This window comes from Heptranchias perlo, chromosome 35 (assembly GCF_035084215.1).
Source record: "Heptranchias perlo isolate sHepPer1 chromosome 35, sHepPer1.hap1, whole genome shotgun sequence".
Taxonomy (NCBI): domain Eukaryota; kingdom Metazoa; phylum Chordata; class Chondrichthyes; order Hexanchiformes; family Hexanchidae; genus Heptranchias; species Heptranchias perlo.
In genome coordinates, this window is record NC_090359.1 from 22,806,061 (window position 1) to 22,828,129 (window position 22,069).

Here is a 22,069-nt window from a genome sequence, read left to right on the forward strand (position 1 = left end):
AGGAAAGCAGTGGTATCTTTGCGGAAAGCAATTATTACGAGCACGCGGAAGCAGAAGCGATGAGTCAACAAACAACAAATAAAGTCGCAACGCACGGATAGAATTCAGACGGCCCTGAGGACCCTCTGAGGTTTGAAGAGCCCATCTTGGGGGCTATGTTTTCACTCGGTTACCTGATTTGGCTGTCTCTTCACTTTTCTCCATATTCTGCTCCTCTGCTTTCTGGTCCAGTTTTGCTGCAATCGCTTTAGTCTGGTCATTTACCCTTTTGATTTTCTTGTCAGCTTCTTCTACTCCTGCCTTGAAGTTAAGATCAGCGTGAAAACCAATGCCACCTTATTTTAAACAAGACAGTACTCTAAATAGTTTGATACTGTTACGGGGCACATGTGGTGGGGGGGGGGGGTAAAAAGGGGAGAAAGGAGGGAAAGAATGAGGGGAAGTTTCGGCAGAAAACTCTCCTCTCCTGATTCCCTCCCTTGGGTACAGTTCCATAGGTATCAGTGCCCTTTGATTAGCAGGCCAGTGGTGGTGGGCAACATCCCAACAGAAGACTGTGGGACCCATGAGAAAATGGGTCTCCGCTGCCATCGATGGCCTGAGACCAGCATATTAGCAGTCAGTGGCATTTGTCTCAAGTGAAAGAAACTTAAGGTGCAGTATGTTGAGATCCAGCCATCCTGGTGGCAGATTTTATTTTTAAATTAGACAGTCATCCTCCTCCCTCACCTCTGAACAGAGTCCTTCCTCCCTCTCCATTCGGAATGGTTATGACAGGGAGGGGGAAAAAGATGAATAATAGCTTCAAAACTGGATGGGGAAGACAAACTACAAATAAAATGCTCCTCACTGGTCTCAGCTGTAGAGCTGCTACAGGTGTTCGCTGCACCCTTGGCTGGGGACGAGAGGTACGGGGGCAAACAGCCTAGGTTCCTGTTCCTGATCACTATCCAGTGACAATCTGCCAACATTCGCCATCAAGGTTCACACATGAATAATGACCATTCGGGTGAGCTGACTGCAAATGTACAGGTCTCAGGCCATCAACAGCGGCAGAGACTCACAATTTCATGGGTCCCACACTGTTGGGATGATGCCCTCCATCTCTGGCCTGCTAATGAGGCCACTGACACCTATGGAACTATACCCTAGGGAGGGAGTCAGGAGAGGAGGGACAAAACTCGAGAGAAAAAAAAATTGTTCTCCAATACCTTTAAAGCACCTAGGAATGAGCATTTTAAATCAGAACAGTACTAGTACTGTCATTTATTATTAAAATACTCCCTAGCGTTACATGCCTTTTACCTTTTCTATTTCCTGCTTTTTCTTCATCTTCTTTGCACTTGTCCTTTTTTCACTCACTTTCAGAGGTTCCGCATTGTCCTCCTCCTTAATGTCTGGCTCTGACTCCACAGCTACTAGATATGAAAATATGAAAAACTAAAATTAACTTGCCAAACATCAACAGCGTGCTAATCTCACTACTCTGAATGATTCACTAAACAAACATTCTTCTTTAATGGTATACTGCACAATAAACTGGTGTCAGACAGACTGCAAATAGGAGAGGCATACATAAATTGCAAAAGTTAAAATTAGTTCATTTGGAAATATTTTACACTTATGAAGAGTTTTGTGGAAGTGGTTTTATCCATTTTACAGTGGGAGTGACCTTGGTTCATCTGGAATGACGGGACTGGATTAGAAACACTGGGATTCTGTACAATTGCAGTGAATTGGAATGAATTGGATCCATTGATATTCTGTAGAATGGGAAAGGACCGAGTCTATTAGGATTCCGTACAGTAGAGGAGATGAATCATAGAAAGTTACGGCACAGAAAGAGGCCATTCAGCCCATCGTGTCCACGTCAGCCGAAAAAAAGGTATCCAGCTTAATCCCACTTTCCAGCACTTGGTCCATAGTCCTGTAGGTTGCAGCACTTCAAGTGCACAGCCAAGTACTTCTTAAATGAGTTGAGGGTTTCTGTTCTACCACCCTCTGGGTGAAAAAATTTCTCTTCAGCTCCCATCTAATCCTTCTACCAATTACTTTAAATCTATGCCCAATGGTCACTGACCCCTCTGCTAAAGGAAATAGAGTGGATAGGGAGAACCTATCTAGTCCAGTCATAATTTTATACACCTCAATTAAATCTCCCCTTAGCCTCCTTTGTTCCAATGAAAACAACCCCAGCCTATCCAATCCTTTCTCATAGCTAAAATTCTCCAGCCCTGGCAACATCCTTGTAAATCTCCTCTGTACCCTCTCTAGTACAATCACATCTTTCCTGTAATGTGACGACCAGAACTGTACGCAGTACTCTAGCTGTGGCCTAACCAATGTTTTATACAGTTCTAGCATAACCTCCCTGCTTTCATATTCTATGCCTCGGCTAATAAAGGAAAAGTATCCCTTTTGCCTTTTTAACCATCTTATCTACCTGTCCTGCCACCTTCAGGGATCTGTGGACATGCACTCCAAGGTCTCTTTGTTCCTCCCATTTATTGTGTACTCCCCTGCCTTGTTTGCCCTCCCCAAATGCAATACCTCACACTTCTCTGGATTGAATTTCAATTGCCACTTTTCTGCCCACCTGACCAGTCCATTGATATCTTCCTGCAGTCCACAGCTTTCCTCCTCACTATCAACCACATGGCCAATTTTTGTATCATCTGCAAACTTCTTGATCAAGCCCCCCACTTTCAAGTCCAAATCATTAATATATACCACAAAACGCAAGGGACCTAGTACTGAGCCTTGTGGGACCCATGAGAAAGAATTGGGTCCATTGTCATTCTGTACAATGGGAGTGATGGTCATAGTTGCTTCTATTGTGATTCTATACAATGGGAGTGATGGGACAGGGTTTGCTCCATTGGGAGTGATGAGAAAGGATTGAGCCCTAAAACAGGAGTGATGAGAAAGGATTGAGCCCAGGGGAATTCTACACAATGAGTGAAATTGGAAAGGGATTTGGTACATTGGGAATTCCCTGTTTGGTTTGGGATGTATTTATTCAGAGCCAAGATATACTGGAACATCTTTTAAAATCAAAGAAAAAATATTTTCTCCAGCTTCACAAATATCGTTCAAAGACTGTTTTTGAACATAAAAGCGAATTCATGGGCTTCGCATTGGGATCTTTATCAGGGTTGGAACCTTCCATTATTGCAGTCAAGTTTTCCCACATGGTTCCATGTTACACAACAAAAAAGACCTTCCGTCTGGCACATTTCCACCATATTTCTTTTTGGCACGAAGGATATTTGGAAACCCATCAACAAGAGTCTTTGTTTTTGTTAGGCAAGAGTTTTAAGGGATATGGAATCAAGGCAGGGATGGAGTTAAGACACAGATCAGCCATAATCTAACTGACTGGCGGAACAGGCTCGAGGGGCTGAATGGCCTCCTCCTGTGCCTGTGTTCCTAAAAGTCTCCTGGCCAAGCTACTAGGAAATCCACATGGGTAGAATTTGATTGCCTAACACGGAGTGCACACCCTCTCTGTGTAGGGACATACTCCAAATACTTAAACACAGAGAGAGCTTAGGCACAGCTTGGCAAGTGTCCCCAAAGTGTGCGCAGGAGTACAAACACACCACAATATCAGAGATATATAAAAAAAGGGCAAGAAAGCCAGTCAGTTCCTGCTGGTTCTTCTGGCCTCGGCAAGCAGCTGGGGATTTACATGCAGCGGCCAATATACAAAGAAACAATCACTCCCAGTGGACCTTAGGACGTGCCTATTTACGACAATTTGATCCAGTTGCCTTAAAATGGGCAGGCAAAGTTAAATACATTTCTACCTCAGCAGCAGAATAATATGCTGTGCATTGTGGTCTAACGCTCCTGTCCTTATAAAACAGCATACTCATCAACTTAGTGAGCAATGCCAGAGGAGATCACTCGTAACATTTAAAAATATACAGTGATTCAGAGTTATCCGAAACTTTCCCCATCTCCCAAAGTGTCAGGTGTATGTGATTGGACATATATTATATAGGTGTCAAGATCAAATGCTTTTACGATTCAATAAAACTTTCTGGATGCCAAATTCAAAACTGATTCTAAGTGCTAAAACATCCTTACTTTCAGTACATTCTTTGGCTTGATCCCAGCCCAGTGTCATCTTCATTCTTTCCGATTTGGTAATGTCTACTCTACCAACATGTGACCCTTCACTCCTCCACTCCTTTACTCCATAGCCAGCAGAAAACTGCGCTGCATCAATATGCGACACCGGGACAGCGATCTCTTGAGCCTGATGACCGCTTGCTGATATCGTAACATCGGCTGAGACATCAGTACTCCCCGATCCACAGCCTGCCTGTAAATTGGAGCAGGACTGCCTCCTTCTCCTTCTAATTCTTCTGCGCCTCAATCGTTTTCGGGTCACAGAGTCCGTTGGCGCCTCTTGGTTTTCTGAGCCTGCAAACGTGGCAGGTTCACCATCTTTATCGGCGTGGATTATCTGCTCTTCCGCTGGAATGCAGGCTTGCACTCCCCGTGCATTCTGCAACTTCAACACAGCATGTTTATCGTGGTTTTCTGCTTGAACTTTGGATGCCAAATCCATTGGAAGTTCCCTGGTTGTCCCAGTAACAGCAACAATGTCTGAAATGTTAGCTTTGCCGTGTGTCGGCGAGGAAGGGTTTTCTATTGTTAACCTGGAGTTATTCGCCTCTTCGGGGGCGAGCATGGCGACCGAGCACTTAACTGAACCGCTCATCTGTCCTTCCACACATTCTGCTGGTTGAAGGGCCACCGAGCCGTCACAGATATTCAAAGCGCCAGTCGTTTCCGTAGCAAGGGAGTGTTTCTCCAAGGGTTTAAAATCAGCTTCTATATTCTTCAATTCATGAACATCCAGCTCACCCAGAGGTAAAAGCAGCAACCCTCCCTCCCCTTCTAAATGTTGTACATCGGAAGCCACTGAAGTCCCCATGCTTTGATAGTCAGCTTCCCGTAGGAACATACCAGGATCTTCTGTATTTGTTATTCTTTGTTCATGTCGCAGTTGTAACTTCACAAACGGATTACATTCAGTCTCCGAGATGGATGACCCAGGAAGGTTTGTCCCTTCAGCTTCAGTCTCCGAGATGGGTGACCCAGGAAGGTTTGTCCCTCCAGCTTCAGTCTCCAAGATGGGTGACCCAGGAAGGTTTGTCCCTCCAGCTTCAGTCTCCGAGATGGGTGACCCAGGAAGGTTTGTCCCTCCAGCTTCCGAGATGGGTGACCCAGGAAGGTTTGTCCCTCCAGCTTCAGTCTCTGAGATGGGTGACCCACGAAGGTTTGTCCCTCCAGCTTCAGTCTCCGAGGTGGGTGACCCAGGAAGGTTTGTCCCTCCAGCTTCAGTCTCCGAGGTGAGTGACCCAGGAAGGTTTGTCCCTCCAGCTTCAGTCTCCGAGGTGGATGACCCAGGAAGGTTTGTCCCTTCAGTTTCAGTCTCCGAGATGTGAAACCCAGGAAGGTTTGTCTGTACAGCCGGTACATTTTCATTTACCAATTTGCTTGGTGAAGCATTTTCAAGGTGCCTTTTGTTTGCTAAAGGAATGGAATTGTCTGGTTTGGCCACAGGTGCCATGTCAGGAAAGACTGTCCCAATTTCTCCAGCATACTGTGCACTTTCTACCATGCACTCTTCATTTTCTGGGCCAACTAACATTCTTGTTGTTTCACTAAAGGTTTCACTGAACAATTCAGAGTTTTCCCTTTTGCTAACAGCAACATCAGTACGTGAAACTGGGTTCTCCTCTCCATTCACCGTCTCCTTTTTAAAATCACTGAAAATCTCACCATTCTCAGTCCCGGGAGGCAGACTCTCAGAACACTGAACATCCGTTTTGTCCTCGTGGCTTTCAGCCTCAGGCAACGTCTCCTCAGAGCGTTCAGTATCCATTCCCTCCGCCTTCTCTTCCCGTTTTGCAGACCCTGTTTCGCAAGCAAACCTCCAGTTATTACATAGAATTCCAATTCTTATTTTACTTGTTGCATCTTCAGATGCAGAACCTATTGGAAAATCTTGGCTTTCTGCTGCAGTCTTATCCATGCTCTGAAAGTCTTTATTTTTCGATAACTTGGGCACAGAAAAGTACCTCAAAGCTCAATCCTTCTCAACCAACTAGTTTCCTCATCACATCACATTCTTTTCCAATCTTTCTGACCAAATGCTCTTGCACAGCCCTCGAGGCTCAGCAACCGATTACAAAGACCCGGTCGCACCCAGTTTTTGGGCCAATCAGCAAAAAAAAACCTTGCAACACTAAGACTTGGTTGATCTCGTGTTGCATGCAACGCTGCCGCCTGTCACATTTCATCAAGCCTTTTGGCAGCCAACATTTGTCCAAACAAAAAGTTTTTTTTTTAATATCCAGCAAAAGCGCGCTGTTAAACTTTTGTTTCAACTCCTGTCGAGCCTTTGAGGCCGAGCGTATTGTGGTTGGCATTTAAATAGTAGTTTTGCGAAAGAGCCTGGCAATTAAAAATTGATGTCAGGCACTGCACCTTGTACTTTCCTCTTGTTATTCCCCTTCTGCTAGAAGGCACAGACTGATACTGGGGTCCACTTCTTACCACCCCCCAACCCCCGATAACTTGGGCACAGAAAAAGTACCTCAATGCAGGGCGCCTTCTGGAGCCTCACCCAAGTGTCTTTTCTTCATGCGTGAGCCGTGACAGTGAGTGGTGCCTGACTATTCTACCATGGGGGCACCACAGCTGAGCTTGCTCCGGCTCTCACTCAATGCCAATGCACATCCCAGCAGGAATGCCCACTTTCTCCTCTCCCCAGCTCAGGGGATTGTGTGGCTAATTGTAGCACCTCCACTATCATCCTGGCTAAGAGTAGCTTGCAGCACCAATCGAGTACTGAACCTGAAACCTACCTGGAGCGTGTGGCTGAGTACCACATGTCGGGGAGTTGGGGGAAGTGCATTAACCCACTCAGCAAATTCTCTCAGACTGGCACTGGCTGATAGCTTGGGGCAGGTCACCTTTGCTGGGGGTTAAAGCATCTGATACAGAGAAAGAAAATGAAGAAAAATAAAAGCCTGTAACAGTAGACCTAAAACACAGAAAAATTGTTTTGGCACCCTGAACAAAAACAATTGTTGTTCTCCTTTTGGTCTTGCTGCCCCGGCGTGTCTGAAATCATTGTATTAGGTTCACTTTCTCTGTCCTGTTAAGTATCTTACAAACGTCAATGATTCCTTCTGGGATGCCTCTTTGAGGACAAAGAGTCCTACATTATCAACTCATTCCTCACAGCTCTTCCATCTTATAATGGCGATTGGCCTCTGCACTGCCACTAAGGCCTGAATGGCCACTGTTATGTACACCTGGAAACCATAATTTAGGTGTGGCCTGTACATGGGCACTATATAGTTTCAGCATTAACTCTGGGGATTTGGCCCCATAACTAAGTGTCCAATTTGGTTTCTTGAAATGCCACCTCAATAAACAAATGCTGAATCCCACTACCAATTCATATTATAAGAGGGAAGAGCTGAGCAGAGGCCAGACAACTTCACGTATGGGGTGGTGGTGGGGGGGAAAATGAGAGATGTCGCCCTGTAGCTCTCATTCATCCAGTGCTTAAAAAGACTTGCATTTATATAGTACATTTCACGACCTCAGGGCGACTTAAAACGTTTTACAGCCAATTAAGTACTGCTGAAGTGTAGTCATAGAAACATAGAAAATAGGAGCAGGAGTAGACCATTCAGCCCTTCGAGCCTGCTCTGCCATTCAATATGATCATGGCTGATCCTCTATCTCAATACCATATTCCCGCTCTCTCCCCATACCCCTTGATGCCTTTTGTGTCTAGGAATCTATCTCGCTCCTTCTTAAATATATTCAGTGACTTGGCCTCCACAGCCTTCTGTGGTAGAGAATTCCACAGGTTCACCACCCTCTGAGTGAAGAAATTTCTCCTCCTCTCAGTCTTAAATGTCCTACCCCGTATCCTGAGACTGTGACCCCTCATTGTGGACCCCCCAGCCAGGGGAAACATCCTCCCTGCATCCAACCTGTCTCGCCCTGTCAGAATTTTATATGTTTCAATGAGATCCCCTCTCATTCTTTTAAACTCGAGTGAATACAGGCCGAGTCAACCCAATCTCTCCTCATACGACAGTCCTGCCATCCCAGGAATCAGTCTGGTGAACCTTCGCTGCACTCCTTCTATGGCAAGTATATCCTTTCTTAGGTAAGGAGTCCAAAACTGCACATAATACTCCAGGTGTGGTCTCACCAAGGCCCTGTATAACTGCAGTAAGACATCCTTGCTCCTGTACTCAAATCCTCTTGCAATGAAGGCCAACATACCATTTCCTTCCTAACTGCTTGCTGCACCTGCATGTTTGCTTTTAGTGACTGGTGTACAAGGATACCCAGGTCCCTTTGTAAATCAACATTTCCCAATCTATCACCATTTAAATAATACTCTGCCTTTCTGTTTTTCCTTCCACATTATACTGCATCTGCCATGTATTTGCCCACTCACTCAACTTGTCTAAATCGCCTTGAAGCCTCTTTGCATCCTCCTCACAGCTCACGATCCCACCTAGTTTTGTGTTGTCAGCAAACTTGGAAATATTAAATTTGGTTCCCTCATCCAAATCATTGATATATATTGTGAATAGCTGGGGTCCAAGCACAGATCCCTGCGATACCCAACTAGTCACTGCCTGCCACCCAGAAAAAACCCCATTTATTTCTACTCTCTGTTTCCTATCTGTTAACCAATTTTCAATCCATGCCAGTATATTATCGCCAATCCCACGTGCTTTAACTTTGCACACTAACCTCTTATGTGGGACTTTATCAAAGGCCTTCTGAAAATCCAAATAAACCACATCCACTGGTTCTCCCTTATCTATTCTACCAGTTACATCCTCAAAAAACTCCAGTAGGTTTGTCAAACACGATTTCCCTTTCATAAATCCATGCTGACTTTGTCTAATCCCATTGATATTTTCCAAGTGTCCTGTTATCACATCCTTTATAATAGACTCTAGCATTTCCCTACTACTGATGTTAGGCTAACCGGTCTGTAGTTCCCTGTTTTCGCTCTCCCTCCTTTTTTAAATAGTGGAGTTACATTTGCCAGCCTCCAATCTGCAGGAACTGTTCCATAATCTATTCCATCTGTTCCAATGCATCCACTATTTCCATGGCTACCTCTTTTAGTACTCTGGGATGCAGACTATCAGGCCCTGGGGATTTATTGGCTTTCAGTCCCATTAATTTCTCCAGCACTTTTTTTTAAACTAATACTTATTTCCTTTCATTCCTCCTTCTCACTAGACCCTTGGTTCTCTAGCATTTCTGGGAAGTTATTTGTGCCCTCTTCTGTGAAGACAGAACTAAAGTATTTGTTTAATTGCTCTGCCATTTCCTGTTCCCCATTATAAATTCTCCCGTTTCTGACTGTAAGGGACCTACATTTGTCTTCATTAATCTTTCTCTTTTCACATACTTGTAGAAGCTTTTACAGTCCACTTTTATGTTCCTTGCAAGTTTACTCTCATACTCTATTTTTCCCTTCTTAATCAATCTCTTCGTCCTTTTTTGCTGAATTCTAAACTACTCCCAATCCTTAGTACTCCCTTACTACTTTTTCTGGCAACTTTATATGACTCCTCTTTGGATCTAATACTATCCTTAATTTCTTTTGTTAGCCATGGTTGGGCCGCTTTTCCTTTTGTGTTTTTGCACCAGAAAGGAATATATAACTGTTGCAAATCATGCATTCGTTCCTTAAATGTTAACCATTGCCTATTCACCATCATGCCTTTTAATGAAGCTTCCCAATCTATCATAGCCAACTCACTTCTCATACCGTCGTGGTTTCCTTTGTTTAGATTTAGGACCCTAGTTTCGGATTGGAATACTTCACTTTCCATCTTAATGAAGAATTCTATCATGTTATGGTCACTCTTCCCTAAAGGACCACGCACAACAAGATTATTAATTAACCCCTTCTCATTGCACAATACCCAATCTAGGATAGCCTGTTCCCTAGTTGGCTCCTCAACGTACTGGTCTAAAAAACCATCTCATACACACACCAAGAATTCATCCTCCACAGTATTATTGCTAATTTGGGTTGGCCAGTCTATATGTAGATTAAAGTCACCCATGATTACTGTAGCACCCTTGTTACATGCATCTCTAATTTCCTGTTTGATCCCAGCCCCTACATTACCACTGTTGTAATGTAGGAAATGCAGCAGTCAATTTTCGCACAGCAAGGTCCTACAAACAGCAATGAGGTAATGACTAGATAATCAGTTTGTGATGTTGGTTGAGGGATAAATATTGGCCAGGAAAAACTTCCCCGTTCTTCTTCGAATAGTGCCATGGAATCTTTTACGTCCACCTGAGGGGGCAGACGTGGCCTCGGTTTAACGTCTCATCCGACACTGGAGCATTCCCTCAGTGCTGCCCTGCAAATGTCAGCCTAGATTTTGTGCTTAAGTCTTCGGAATGGGGCTTTAACACACGACCGTCTGACTCAGAGGCGAGAGTGCTATCTACTGAGCCACGCAGACACTGTTGGCAAACATGGCAGCCATTTTAGACACCGACACAAGAGCAGTACTGCCAGAGGCCTGTAAATAGGTCACCCAACCGCAGTGCTCTCCACAGAAAATGTACAGCACAGCAAGAGACCAGGCAAAAGAAACATGGCTGGGCTAGGGTTGGGAGAATGGAAAAGGAAATGCAGAAAAGTACAACTTATATACGCTAGCTTTTACAACGGAGAGTAGTTGCGTGAACTGCCAAAACAGGAGGTAGTTTGTTTCCTGTTTGCACAGTTCTGGCATAAAGCACCTCAACTTCCTTTACCCAATTTGACGGTTCTCCTCCTGAGATTCCAGCGTCCTTGTTTCAATGGAGGTGTCTTTTTAACAGCAACTCCCCGCTTCTTTGGTGAAGTGTCTTGCACAAACTAAAGAGGAACACAGACATAACAACTCATTCGAAATTATTTTAAAATACCAGCTACTCTGATGGCTCATTGTGTAAAGGCACTGCACAGTAACATACAGACTGCAAGGTCCCTGGCTTGATGCCCAACAGGGAGGTGGCTGACCTTAGTAACAGGGGGAAGGAGGGAAGAGAATTACCTGCTCATGATCAGCATCCAGTGACTTGTATGAATGGATGGGCTTTGTGTGAGGGCACAATTGTCCTCAGCTACTGACACTTGCTCCCTTGGGTCAGGTTCCTGGGAGGAGGGCGGGGTGGGGGAAACACCACCTGCAAGGAGCCTACTTGGGGATGAAGGGGATGGGAGGTGAGAATGAAGGGGGGAAAAATAAAAATCAATGTATCCCTGCTGAGTATTAATCATATTCTATTAACATGATCGTTTTTGAGAAAAACAAGTTTTTCCATGACTAGTTTCTCTGCCTTGACCAGCTAGCCACGGTGCTACTCCACCAACAAAGGGAAGGGAAATAAAATGAGCAGGATAGCCATCTGACTATCGTTCTCGTGTACTTCTCAGGCTACATTGCAGAGCAGGAAAAGACCATTAGATCCAGCAACCCACCCCCACTTCTCGCTCTTAGGTCAGTCCCAGCCACCCACCTTCTTAGCACATCTCTCAACCCCTTTCTAATTGTCTCTGCGACCCATGTATACTGTCTACTTCAACGGCCGCCCCTGGCAACTTCTCACAACTCGGTTACCCTTGGAGTGAAAAGCAGCAAACGTATTTTGCTTTGTTCTCACTCCCTTCTATGGGACCAGTAATATACCACTGATGCTTTTATTGAAGGGCCTGATGTTGGGGTAACATTACCGTCCTCTCTTCCAATTCTGTGTCTTCAGTCTTCAATTCTTTCTCAGTTCCTACAAAGAGTTTCCAAAGCTCCGTCTGCACTTCCTTATCTGCGAGGTTGGGCTTAGGCTCTGCACCTACAACATCCTCTTTTGTGATATAAAAAAGGAAAATGCCTCAGTAGAAATACTTGCACTGGGTAAGTAGAATGCCTTTATTTTATCCACGGCTGAATCATTGCACAGAAAGGTAACTCATGAAATATCATCTATTTTTTTATAATATATACATATAAAAAATGTTGATCCCTTGTGGTGTTGCGCACTAAAAATGAAATAAATTTTGTTTGCCTCCCTCTTCACGGAACAGTCTCTCTGCTTGCTCCCCCCTTCTTCAACTTGTCCCCCTCTGCCTGTTTCCCATTCTTTCTGTCTCGTTCTGCGTAGCGCCAAGATACCCAAAAGTGGAAAGTTTAACCTTACGGACAGAGGTTGGCCTCAGTACAACAACCACGTGAATTTATATAGCACTTTTAATGGAGTAAAATGTCCCACGGTGCTTCATAGGAGCATTATCAAACAAAATTTGACACCAAGCCAAATAAGGAGATATTAGGAGAGGTGACCAAAAGCTTGGTCAAAGAGGTTGGTTTTAAAGGAACGTCTTAAAGGAGGAGAAAGAGTAGAGAAGCGGAGAGGTTTAGGGAGGGAATTCCAGAGCTTAAGGCCTATGAGCTGAAGGCACGGCTGCCAATGTGGGGCGATGAAATTCTGTGTAAATAACCATCTAACTGAAGATACCTGGCCCATATCCTACATAAGAGACTTTCTCCCTGACTATACCAGTTCAGTCAATGAATTCCATGCAAAATGTTCATCTGTCTTTCTCATTCAGATTAACCTCATGTATTTCCAGCACTTTCCCTGTTTGTTTAGGGTACATGGGTTCGGTGGTAGAGCACCAGACCTGCAGGGTCAGGACCAGGGCAAAAGTCCGGCCTCGATTTTCAATCAGACTTATTGATCGCAATTGGTTTTCACTGGACCATTAAGACTTTCTTTTGGGGACGGTGGGGTTGAGGAAAGAGAGAAGGCTGCCTGATTTGTAGATAACAGAAGGCCCTCCTCCCTCATGCCGCCTCTACTTTTAACGCCCACCACAAGTACTTTCCTTTAATAGATTCTCCTCCCGTCGGTTCCTTCACAGGTGGGCCACAGACCATTAAAGGTTCTTAGAATTATCACTTGGCCTATTGGGTGTATTGGTATCAACACGTTATAGGAAGTTGCATTAAAGCCAATGCATAACTTATTCTTAAGCCAGACCTCAAATTTCTTCCACCATCAGGACTTTATCCAATATTATAAAACTCAAAACACTCCAGATACAATTCAAGTTTGGATCAACAAAATCTAGGAATGTAGGAACAGGAGTAGGCCATTCAGCCCCTCGAGGCTGTTCCGCTATTCAATTAGATCATGGCTCTTCTTTATGTTAACTCCATCTACCTGCCTTGGTTCCGTAACCCTTAATACCCTTACCTAACAAAAATCTAGCAACCTCAGTTTAGACATTTTTTAAACTGACCCCCAGCCTTAATTTTTTTGGGGGGCGGGGGGGCGAAGGAAGGGTGTTCCAGATTTCCACTACCCTTTATCCGAAGAAGTGCTTGCTGACATCACTGCTGAACAACCCAGCTCTAATTTTAAGGCTATTCCCCACCAGAGGAAATAGTTTCTCTCTATCTACCCTATCAACTCCTTTATTCATCTTCAACACCTCAACGGGATCGCCCTTTAATCTTCTATACTCAAGGGAATACAAGCCTAGTCTGTGCAACCTGTCCTCATAATTTAACCCCTTTAGCCCAGGTATCATTCTGGTGAATCTGCGCAATCTATAATTGGTATTTATCAAATAGACACCGTTATGAACATTTCACGTGCCCATTGTTATGCTTCACTAGAATCCTAGTGACAGCGTTGACTGCTTTACCTGAGATACTGCCACTTTGCGTCAGACTTCTACACATGCCTTTCACTGACAAAGACCCTTGCTCAGGCACAGAGCTGCCGGCAGTGACGCAAGCCGATTCCCCCAAAACAATATCCTAAAGGGACAAATGTATGACTATAAATCACATCAAAACAGTTCAGCACTGTCTGTTATTACAAATGTACTAGATCACCTACAAATCGTGCACAATGGTCCAGTACGCTGACTAGGGACTGAAATAAATTGGATATGCCAAGGTGTCAAATCCCTGCAGTGAACCTTCCAACCTCGGGAATGCTGCATTGGGGAAACAAGCAGAACCCTGGGCGCTTTACTATGGAAATGGAGGGAAATAAATAGAAACAGGGTAGAAATGAATATAGTGAACCTTCGTTGCACCGCCTATAAGGCGAGTATATCCTTCCTTAGATAAGGAGACCAAAACTGTACACAGTACTCCAGGTGAGGTCTCACCAAAGCCCTGTACAATTGCAGTAAGACTTCCTTACTCTTGTACTCCAACCCCCTTGCAATAAAGGCCAACATGCCATTTGCTTTCCTAATTGCCTGCTGTACCTGCATGCTAACGTTTTGTGTTTCTTTTACCAGGACACCCAAGACTCTCTGAACACCAACATTTAATGGTTTCTCACCATTTAAAAAATATTCTGTTTTTCTATTTTTCCTACCAAAGTGAATAACCTCACATTTCCCCACATTATACTCCATCTGCTACCTTCTTGCCCACTCACTTAACCTGTCTATATCCCTTTGCAGACTCTTTGTGTCCTCCTCACAGCTTACCTTCCCACCTAGCTTTGTATCGTCAGCAAACTTGGATACATTACACTCGGTCCCTTCATCCAAGTCATACAGATTCCTTAATAATGGATTACAGCATTTTCCCGACGACTGATGTCAGGCTAAGTGGCCTGTAGTTCCCTGTTTTCTCTCTACCTCCTCTCTTGAATAATAAATAAAACATTCTTAGGGATGAATGATAATCAATCTCCCAGGCAAATACTCATAGTACTGTTACCTCTTTCCTGTCCATTTCCACATTTTCTTGTTTAATCTCCTTTGTCTCAAACTCTTCGTCCCTTCTGTTCAGCCGTGGAGTTTGCATTTCACTCTGCTTAATTACGGCTGGCTCACAATTCGCATCCACGTGCTTCCCTTTAACATTAAAAAAGGGACAAGGTTTCCGTCACAGATAACGTCAGCAATAATCTCACAGCTAGCGCCAGGAAGGAAACAGTACAGCACAAAGATATCTTACCTGATGCAGAATCGTTTTGAAAAATTAAACATTGGAATAAATGTAAATGCAGATTTTCTCCCTTTAAAGAGTATCACAGGAGAATACAGCATGGAAGGTGGCCATTCGGCCCATCAAGTCTGTGCCAGCTCTTTGGTAGAGCAATCAAATTAGTTCCACTCCCCTGCTCTTTCCCCATAGCCCTGTAATTTTTTCCTTCAAGTATTTATCTAATTCCCTCTTAAAAGTTATTATTGAATCTGCTTCCACCATAAGGACTAGCAGAAACAAAAAAACGTTCTTCAGCTGAAAGCAACTTGCATTTATATGGCACCTTCAATGTAGTAAAACGTCCCAAGGCGCTTCACAGGAGCGTTATCAAACAAAATTTGACACCGAGCCACGTTAAGGAGACATTAGGACAGGTGACCAAAAGCTTGGTCAAAGAAGTAGCTTTTAAGGAGCATCTTGAAGGAGAAAGGTAGAGGTGCGGAGAGGTTTAGGGAGGGAACTCCAGAGCTTGGGGCCTAAGCAGCTGAAGGCACGGCCGCCAATGGTGGAGCGATGAAAATCGGGGATGCGCAAGAGGCCAGAATTGGAGAAGTGCAGAAATCTCAGAGGGTTGTAGGGCTGGAGGAGGTTAGAGATAGTGAGGGTCGAGGCCATGGGTCAGCAAGCACACAGGTGATGGGTGAATGGGACTTGGTACGAGTTTTGGATGAGCTCAAGTTTATGGAAGGTGGAAGATGGGAGGCCTGCCAGGAGAGCATTGGAATAGTTGAGTCTAGAGGTAGCAAAGGCATGGATGAGGGTTTTAGCAGATGAGCAGAGGCAGGGAGCGGAGAAGGGCAATGTTACAGAGATGGAAGTAGGCGGTCTCGGTGACCTCAATCAGATTCCTTTACCTGATTTAATGCCATTGTCTCCAAGACAGTTGAGTTTGACACTGACTGTTGAGGAATTCTTCTCTAGCATGGATCTCCGGCTGGCAATACGGAGTGATTTCCTTACAGCAGGCTTTTGGAGTTTCTGAAGAAACGATAAATTAAATCAGGATACGCCAGTAATTTTTCTTTTGCTGGTATCGACATGAATTTATATCATATTTGTACGTTCGAGCTCCAATTCCATGAACATAAGATGGTCAGATGTGAGTTTGCAAACTGGTATTCCCCACCTAATGAGATCATGACCGTAGCTGTGTGGTCATGTTGAGCGGGGGGAGGAAAGTGGAGGGGAGGGGTGCCATACCGAATCCGAGTGCTTTCCTTCAAGCAAGGATGAATGGATGAAGTAGAATTAAGGACATTCATCACAGGGCAGTCCTGTGTATGTTACAAAGTAGCATTAAGAGCAGCTTAGAACCAGGTTGTGACAAAAACAAGGCATTGTGTCCATGATATATCGTGACGTTGGCTTCTTCCTCTCTGTCACGGTACGCACGGGCTAAAAACCAGGCTCACTTACAGAAAACGACCCAGACTTTTCTGATACAACAGCCCTCAGAATAAAGACTTTGGCCTAGGCTTTCCAAACATAACACCAATAGCAGCCCTTTTATTTCAATGGGTTACGGTCAGCGCCATGATTGTAAAACCTAGGCCAGTGTGTCTGGTCAGGTGCCCAAGGCAGGGGCCAAGCCATTCGATTCAATGAGCAGTGCAGGTTTCTAGCAGCATAGGCTAAACGCAGAAGCACAGTTTCTTATCTTCTGAGATCAGGATCAGCCGCCACATGTGGAGGTGAATCGACTGATTTTACATGGGATGAATATTTTTATACAGCTACCTTAACATCTCCAAAGCACTTCACTGCACACATGCACTTGAGGATAAAAGTCAATTTTTGGTCCTATTCACTGCACATTTTGCTTAAACGAAAAGGACCATTAGTGAACACGAGGAGGAATACTGCTTTGGAAGAATTACCTGCACCTTTTCCAATTCTGCACGTGGTGCTTCAACGTGCTGTATCACCGAGTTTTCTTCATTTCCGTTGCATTTTATGTCTGCATCTTGCTTGCCCTCTGACTTTCTATCCACCTTTCTTCCTTCAAGATATTAAAAAAAGGTAGAGCAATTCAATTTAAGAGGCGAGTAATCCCCAATCAAGAACATGTAAAATATTCACGCTCCCGTATTTCCCAATATAGAGCAATATTGGCAAGGTCATTTACGCCAAATCTCAACCAGTATTTTGGTGGGGGTGGGGATGTGAGAACAGAACTTGTTTTGTGAATTTTATACTCAACAAGGTCTATTCCCCACTGGGGAAATATAAAGTGCTCCACTTCATACATCACAGGTAATCATCATCTCTCCCAAGGTTGGGTCAACCACGGGTTAGATGCACAGTTAAGCTCTCCCTTTACACTGCCACAACAATATGCCTCAGCCCCAACCTCGAGTGCTCCTTACTGGACCATTGAGACATTTTCCCACTTATTACACCAGCCCTCCAGTGGCCTTTGAACGAGATTACCAATTTAGTACCAGTGGCAGTGAATTAGAAGCAGTTTTGTGCTGTGGACTCATGCCCACTAAGAATTGGATTAGGGCTACTGCATATGCATTTCATGCAAGACCCTTAGAGCCAGCACAGAAGAGGAGCCATGTCATGGCGGGCTGGATTTCAGTACCGTTGAAGGGCCAACATCTAACCTAATACACTGCCCACCTCTCCAGAGTTGATGAATGTGCTTATTTCTTAATAATCCAAGTGCAACATCAGTATATTCCCCCCAAGCAGCCATCGCTTTCTGTTGGCCGCATGCTTGTGCCATCGAGACTTCAATTGTTCCATCATAAATTCCAGCAGAGCTCCCACCTTTCCATGGCAGTCCTTCACCATAATTCACTTTCTTCAACCAGTGACCAATGCAGTCTCTTTTCTGTGTTTCAAGTTGCGGACTCCCCGAAGTTGACTTCTCTGCCTGCTAAAAAGCCAATTAAAAAAAATTGCACTTTCTCCAGTTAACAGAAAGAACAAAAAAAAGCACAATTTTATTTTCCAATTTATACATTTTAATGACCGTTTCTGCTCATCCTGGTGTGGGATGTCAGAGGCTGGAGAATGAAACTTTTTCCTCACTACTGGCATCCAATATTGGCATCAAGCATTCCCAGATCAGTGTAAAAATCCCTCTGTATAAAGCCAATGAAAAAAGAGTGTTTTTTTATCCCCCCAGGTAAAATAAAATTTTAATTTTCCAATTTATATATTTTAATCACTATTTCTTATCCTGGTTCACGACCCACTAGAGACTTGATATAATCTGGGCTGATGTTCCGGGGCAGTGTTGGGGGAGTGCTGCACTGTCGGAGATGCCTTCTAGATGAGATGTGGACAGAAAAGATCCCATGGCACTATTCAAAGAAGAGCAGGGGAGTTGTCCTTGCCAACATTTATCCCCTAATCAACATCACTAAAAAACAGATTATCTGGTCATTTATCTCATTGCTGATTTCGGAGCCTTGCTGCGTGCAAATTGGCTGCCACATTTCCTACACTACAACAGTGACTACACTTCGAAAGTAATTAATTAGCTGTGAAACGCTTTGGGATGCCCCGAGGTGCTATATAAATGCAAGTTCTTTCTTTCTGTCCTACCATCAGCAACATTTCAAGAGATCCACTAGTATGCCTAAAAAAATGGAGTATACAAGCATGGGGCAATTGAATCTTTGGCGTGCTAATTTTCAGTTAACCCTATGAGCCTGTATAGTTTCCCCATTAACATTACCTGACTGCTTTCAGGGAGTGGAATTTCAACAAGTCTCTGACGCAGCTGTCTTCTGGGAGTCTGGAAGATGACAAAGGCAAGCTGAATTTGTACAAATTCTTTCAGTGATGAACTTGCAACAACATTGTCCCCCATCCCACTTTTCATAGAATAGAATTATCTCCCCATTGCTCTCGAAGGCACCGATTCTAGCTGTGGTATGGCTCCAACAACTCTTCGGTACTTGGAGCAGCTGCCCACTATTCACAGCCTGTGCCTAGACAGTGATTGTCAGCAGGTCATTCAACCATGGAGTACATCACTCCACACAAGCATTTTCCAGAAGGTGTCACTGGATAATGATGACAATCAGGAGACCCTGGCAGTTTTCTCCCCTTCCTAAGCCAAGGGTGCTGAAGCCAACAGTAGTTCCTCCACCGCCTTCCCCTCCACCACCCACTACTGCCACCCCGGCCGAGATTGGCTAGCTCAGAACACACCAGAGATCGAGAAACCTGGGATCTTCAGGTCTCTGTATTGCTCCCTTACACAATTTAGCCATTCAGACACTGGGGGAGTCTCTCTGGTGAATTCCATGGAAGTTACAGCAATGCAATAGGCTTCCTCAGCCCAATCATACCTCTTGAAGTTCCACGACTGGAGTCGTTGTTAGAACCCCATTAGAGCCCCTTGACGGTTGGCTGGGAGTCTGAAACCACAGAAGAAACTATTTACTGGGATTAAATGTCTGTCATTCAACAAGTAGGAAACCATCACAATATTTCAACCCATCATTAGACCAATTGATCTGGCATGGCTTTACAACCCGCACATTTCTACATGAACTAAACATTGCGAGGTTTCCTGCAGTCAATACTGGTTTTCGAGTGGATGTGTGCGAGAACAGATCACTTGCCCTACTTATCATTCAGCCTCTACAAACTTACATTGTGTAGCAACAAAAGCATGCACACAGTATTTATTAAGTAGTGAGTTTTGTTCCTGGTTTGTGATGAGTTCGCTGATCTCAGCTGGGGTAATAGTAAGGACGTTGAAATGAGGATGGGGGTGTTGGGCGGGGTGGGGGGGTGGGGGGGGGGGGGGGGGGGAAGAGAAAAATCAGTCTGGGTTTCTTCCCCTGATCGCTATCCAGTGATCCCAGCTGGATAGAGCGTACGCACGTGTGAAGGCCAGGATCGAGCTGAGCTGTGGAGCCTTCCATGGTCAAATAGCCTCCTAACAATCATATCTCACACACGAAGAATGACACTTGGGTGGGGTGCCGGAGTACATCCATTGGCACAGAGCTGAATCCCAGCAAGAGTCAATGATTTGGGGAGAGGAAAGGAAGAAAAGTGGAATTTTCTTTTATAAAGAAACATTTGCCTGAGGAAGGAGGAAATCTCCGAAAGCTTGTGAATTTAAAATAAAATTGCTGGACTATAACTTGGTGTTGTAAAATTGTTTACAATTTATAAAGAAAAGGGAGCGAGTGTCATGGTTGGTACACAAGAGAAAAAAAAAGAACGAGGGGTCATTCAGCCTCTGCAAGCTTATTTCCCTCTAGTATTTCAACCTACCCAGGCAAGCTCTCAACTGCAACCCCACTTAAGGCTTTGATTGCACCACCTTATCTGCTAGATCAGTCCAAGCAATTATCACCCTGTGAAAAAATAACACTTTCTAGGATGTTTTAAATGTACTTTTCACTAATTTAAAGTTATGTCTTTCTTCCTAATGGCCCGATTTACCTTAAAGTAATATTCTGGGTCAATTTTACCTCATTTATTGTTTTACATACCTCAATGTGGCCCTCCTAACCACTTTTCTCTCTAGGCTGTAAAGCTTAAGTTTCTCTAATCTCACAACGTATCCCATTTACACTTGGGATCATTCTTGTTCTTCTCAATACCCTCGCCAATGCATCTATGCCCGCTTTTGAAGTGCGGTGACAAGAATTGCACACAGTGTTCTAAGTGAGCTCTGATCAGTGCACTGTAAAGCCTCAGCATAACCTCTGTAGACTTGTACTCCACTGTTCTGGCTGTGTGTCTCCAACATTGTGTTTGCCTTTTCAATTGCTGCACCACGACACAAAGTGGTTAAGTCTGTAACTCCCAGGTTCCCGGCGCTCCCTTCATTGTATGCTTATGTTGCCCATCCTCCCTGTCAATAAATACTCTGCATTTGTCGGTGCCCCTTCTAAAATCGAACAGCACCTCCTCGATCTGCTTATTGCAACACAAATGTCATTCCTTGTGCTTCTGCTGGCAATAAAATGCCCCTTTAAGAAGGGAGCCATGTGCCTGATGAGCAACATACCTCTTCCACTTTCTTGGACGTATTCCTTATAAACGGATTACATTGCAAGGCATCAGTATGAAGCTAAAAACAAAACAAAAAAAATCCTCAGGTAACTTAAGAAAACACAACACATTTCTCTCCCCTCCGCCCTCACCCCTCCTCCCAATTTTCTCCCAAGTTCTCCTAAAGGTACTGACTCTTTCTAGGGTACATTCCACAGACACTGGCAACCTCCAGTACCTCACCCAAACGGCCATTATTCACATGCAAGCCTAGGCAGTGAATGGTGTCAAGTTATTCCACCATGGAAGGGATCACAGCCAAGCCTGACACTGTCTGAACCTGATGTCTGTGTGCAAACACAGACCTTCCAGCAGGAGTCAGTAAAAAGCAATCAGGAATGGCTAAATTCTCTCCTGCCTAACCCAGAGGCACTGAGACCGAACATGGTATCCTTACTGCAGCTCTGGCAGAGATATGGTCTGTACACTATATCACTTTCAGCAGTACGAGAGGCAGATGTGGCGTCACTGCACCAATTCCAGCATGGCCAAATTTTCAAACTCAGCTCCGACACGACTGCGCACTACTGTGCTGACTGCACGTGGGTTAAAGAATGCCCATCCGGCTGTAGTCATATGCTTTCTGCCACTAGAGGCCCTTGGCGAGCTACACAAATAGTGGAACTCCCTCAAGTAAAGGGGGCAATTCCCATTCCAATCAGGATATTCTGGGCCAGATTTTGCTGTCAAGTAACAGAGAGTCTAATAGCGCTTGCCAGTTATTTATGCACATATGGTACAGCAACTTCCAGCGAGGGGCAGATGTGCGTTTAAACTCAAATATCCAAAAGTTGCTGTCCCAGATGCACCGCTCCGCCATTAGCTTCACGAAAACGGCATCGCGCTGTCTGCCTCACCATTGAAATGCATTGAACAGCTTGAAATTGCTGCATATGCGTGCTAGACACAAACTAAATTCGCCGCAGAAAGTT

General features: G+C 44.5%; 1 protein-coding gene across 10 annotated transcripts in view; it reads right to left on the minus strand.

Annotated features, from left to right (window-relative positions):
* Nucleotides 1-22,069, minus strand: part of LOC137302441 (uncharacterized) — a 59,730-nt gene that overhangs the window by 30,850 nt on the left and 6,811 nt on the right. For 4 of the 10 annotated variants that reach the window (XM_067972109.1, XM_067972110.1, XM_067972104.1 and 1 more), the window contains exons 3-15: nt 21,094-21,156; nt 19,412-19,498; nt 18,793-18,852; nt 17,877-17,985; nt 16,979-17,100; nt 15,956-16,079; nt 14,832-14,968; nt 13,793-13,907; nt 11,819-11,946; nt 10,858-10,960; nt 4,093-5,934; nt 1,306-1,418; nt 174-300 (exon numbers count right to left, since the gene is read on the minus strand). In XM_067972109.1, the coding sequence (XP_067828210.1) occupies nt 174-300; nt 1,306-1,418; nt 4,093-5,934; nt 10,858-10,960; nt 11,819-11,946; nt 13,793-13,907; nt 14,832-14,968; nt 15,956-16,079; nt 16,979-17,100; nt 17,877-17,985; nt 18,793-18,852; nt 19,412-19,498; nt 21,094-21,156 (3,130 nt within the window). The remainder of the gene's footprint in view (nt 1-173; nt 301-1,305; nt 1,419-4,092; nt 5,935-10,857; nt 10,961-11,818; nt 11,947-13,792; nt 13,908-14,831; nt 14,969-15,955; nt 16,080-16,978; nt 17,101-17,876; nt 17,986-18,792; nt 18,853-19,411; nt 19,499-21,093; nt 21,157-22,069) is intronic. The other 6 variants (XM_067972107.1, XM_067972105.1, XM_067972106.1 and 3 more) reach the window with 6 other exon arrangements.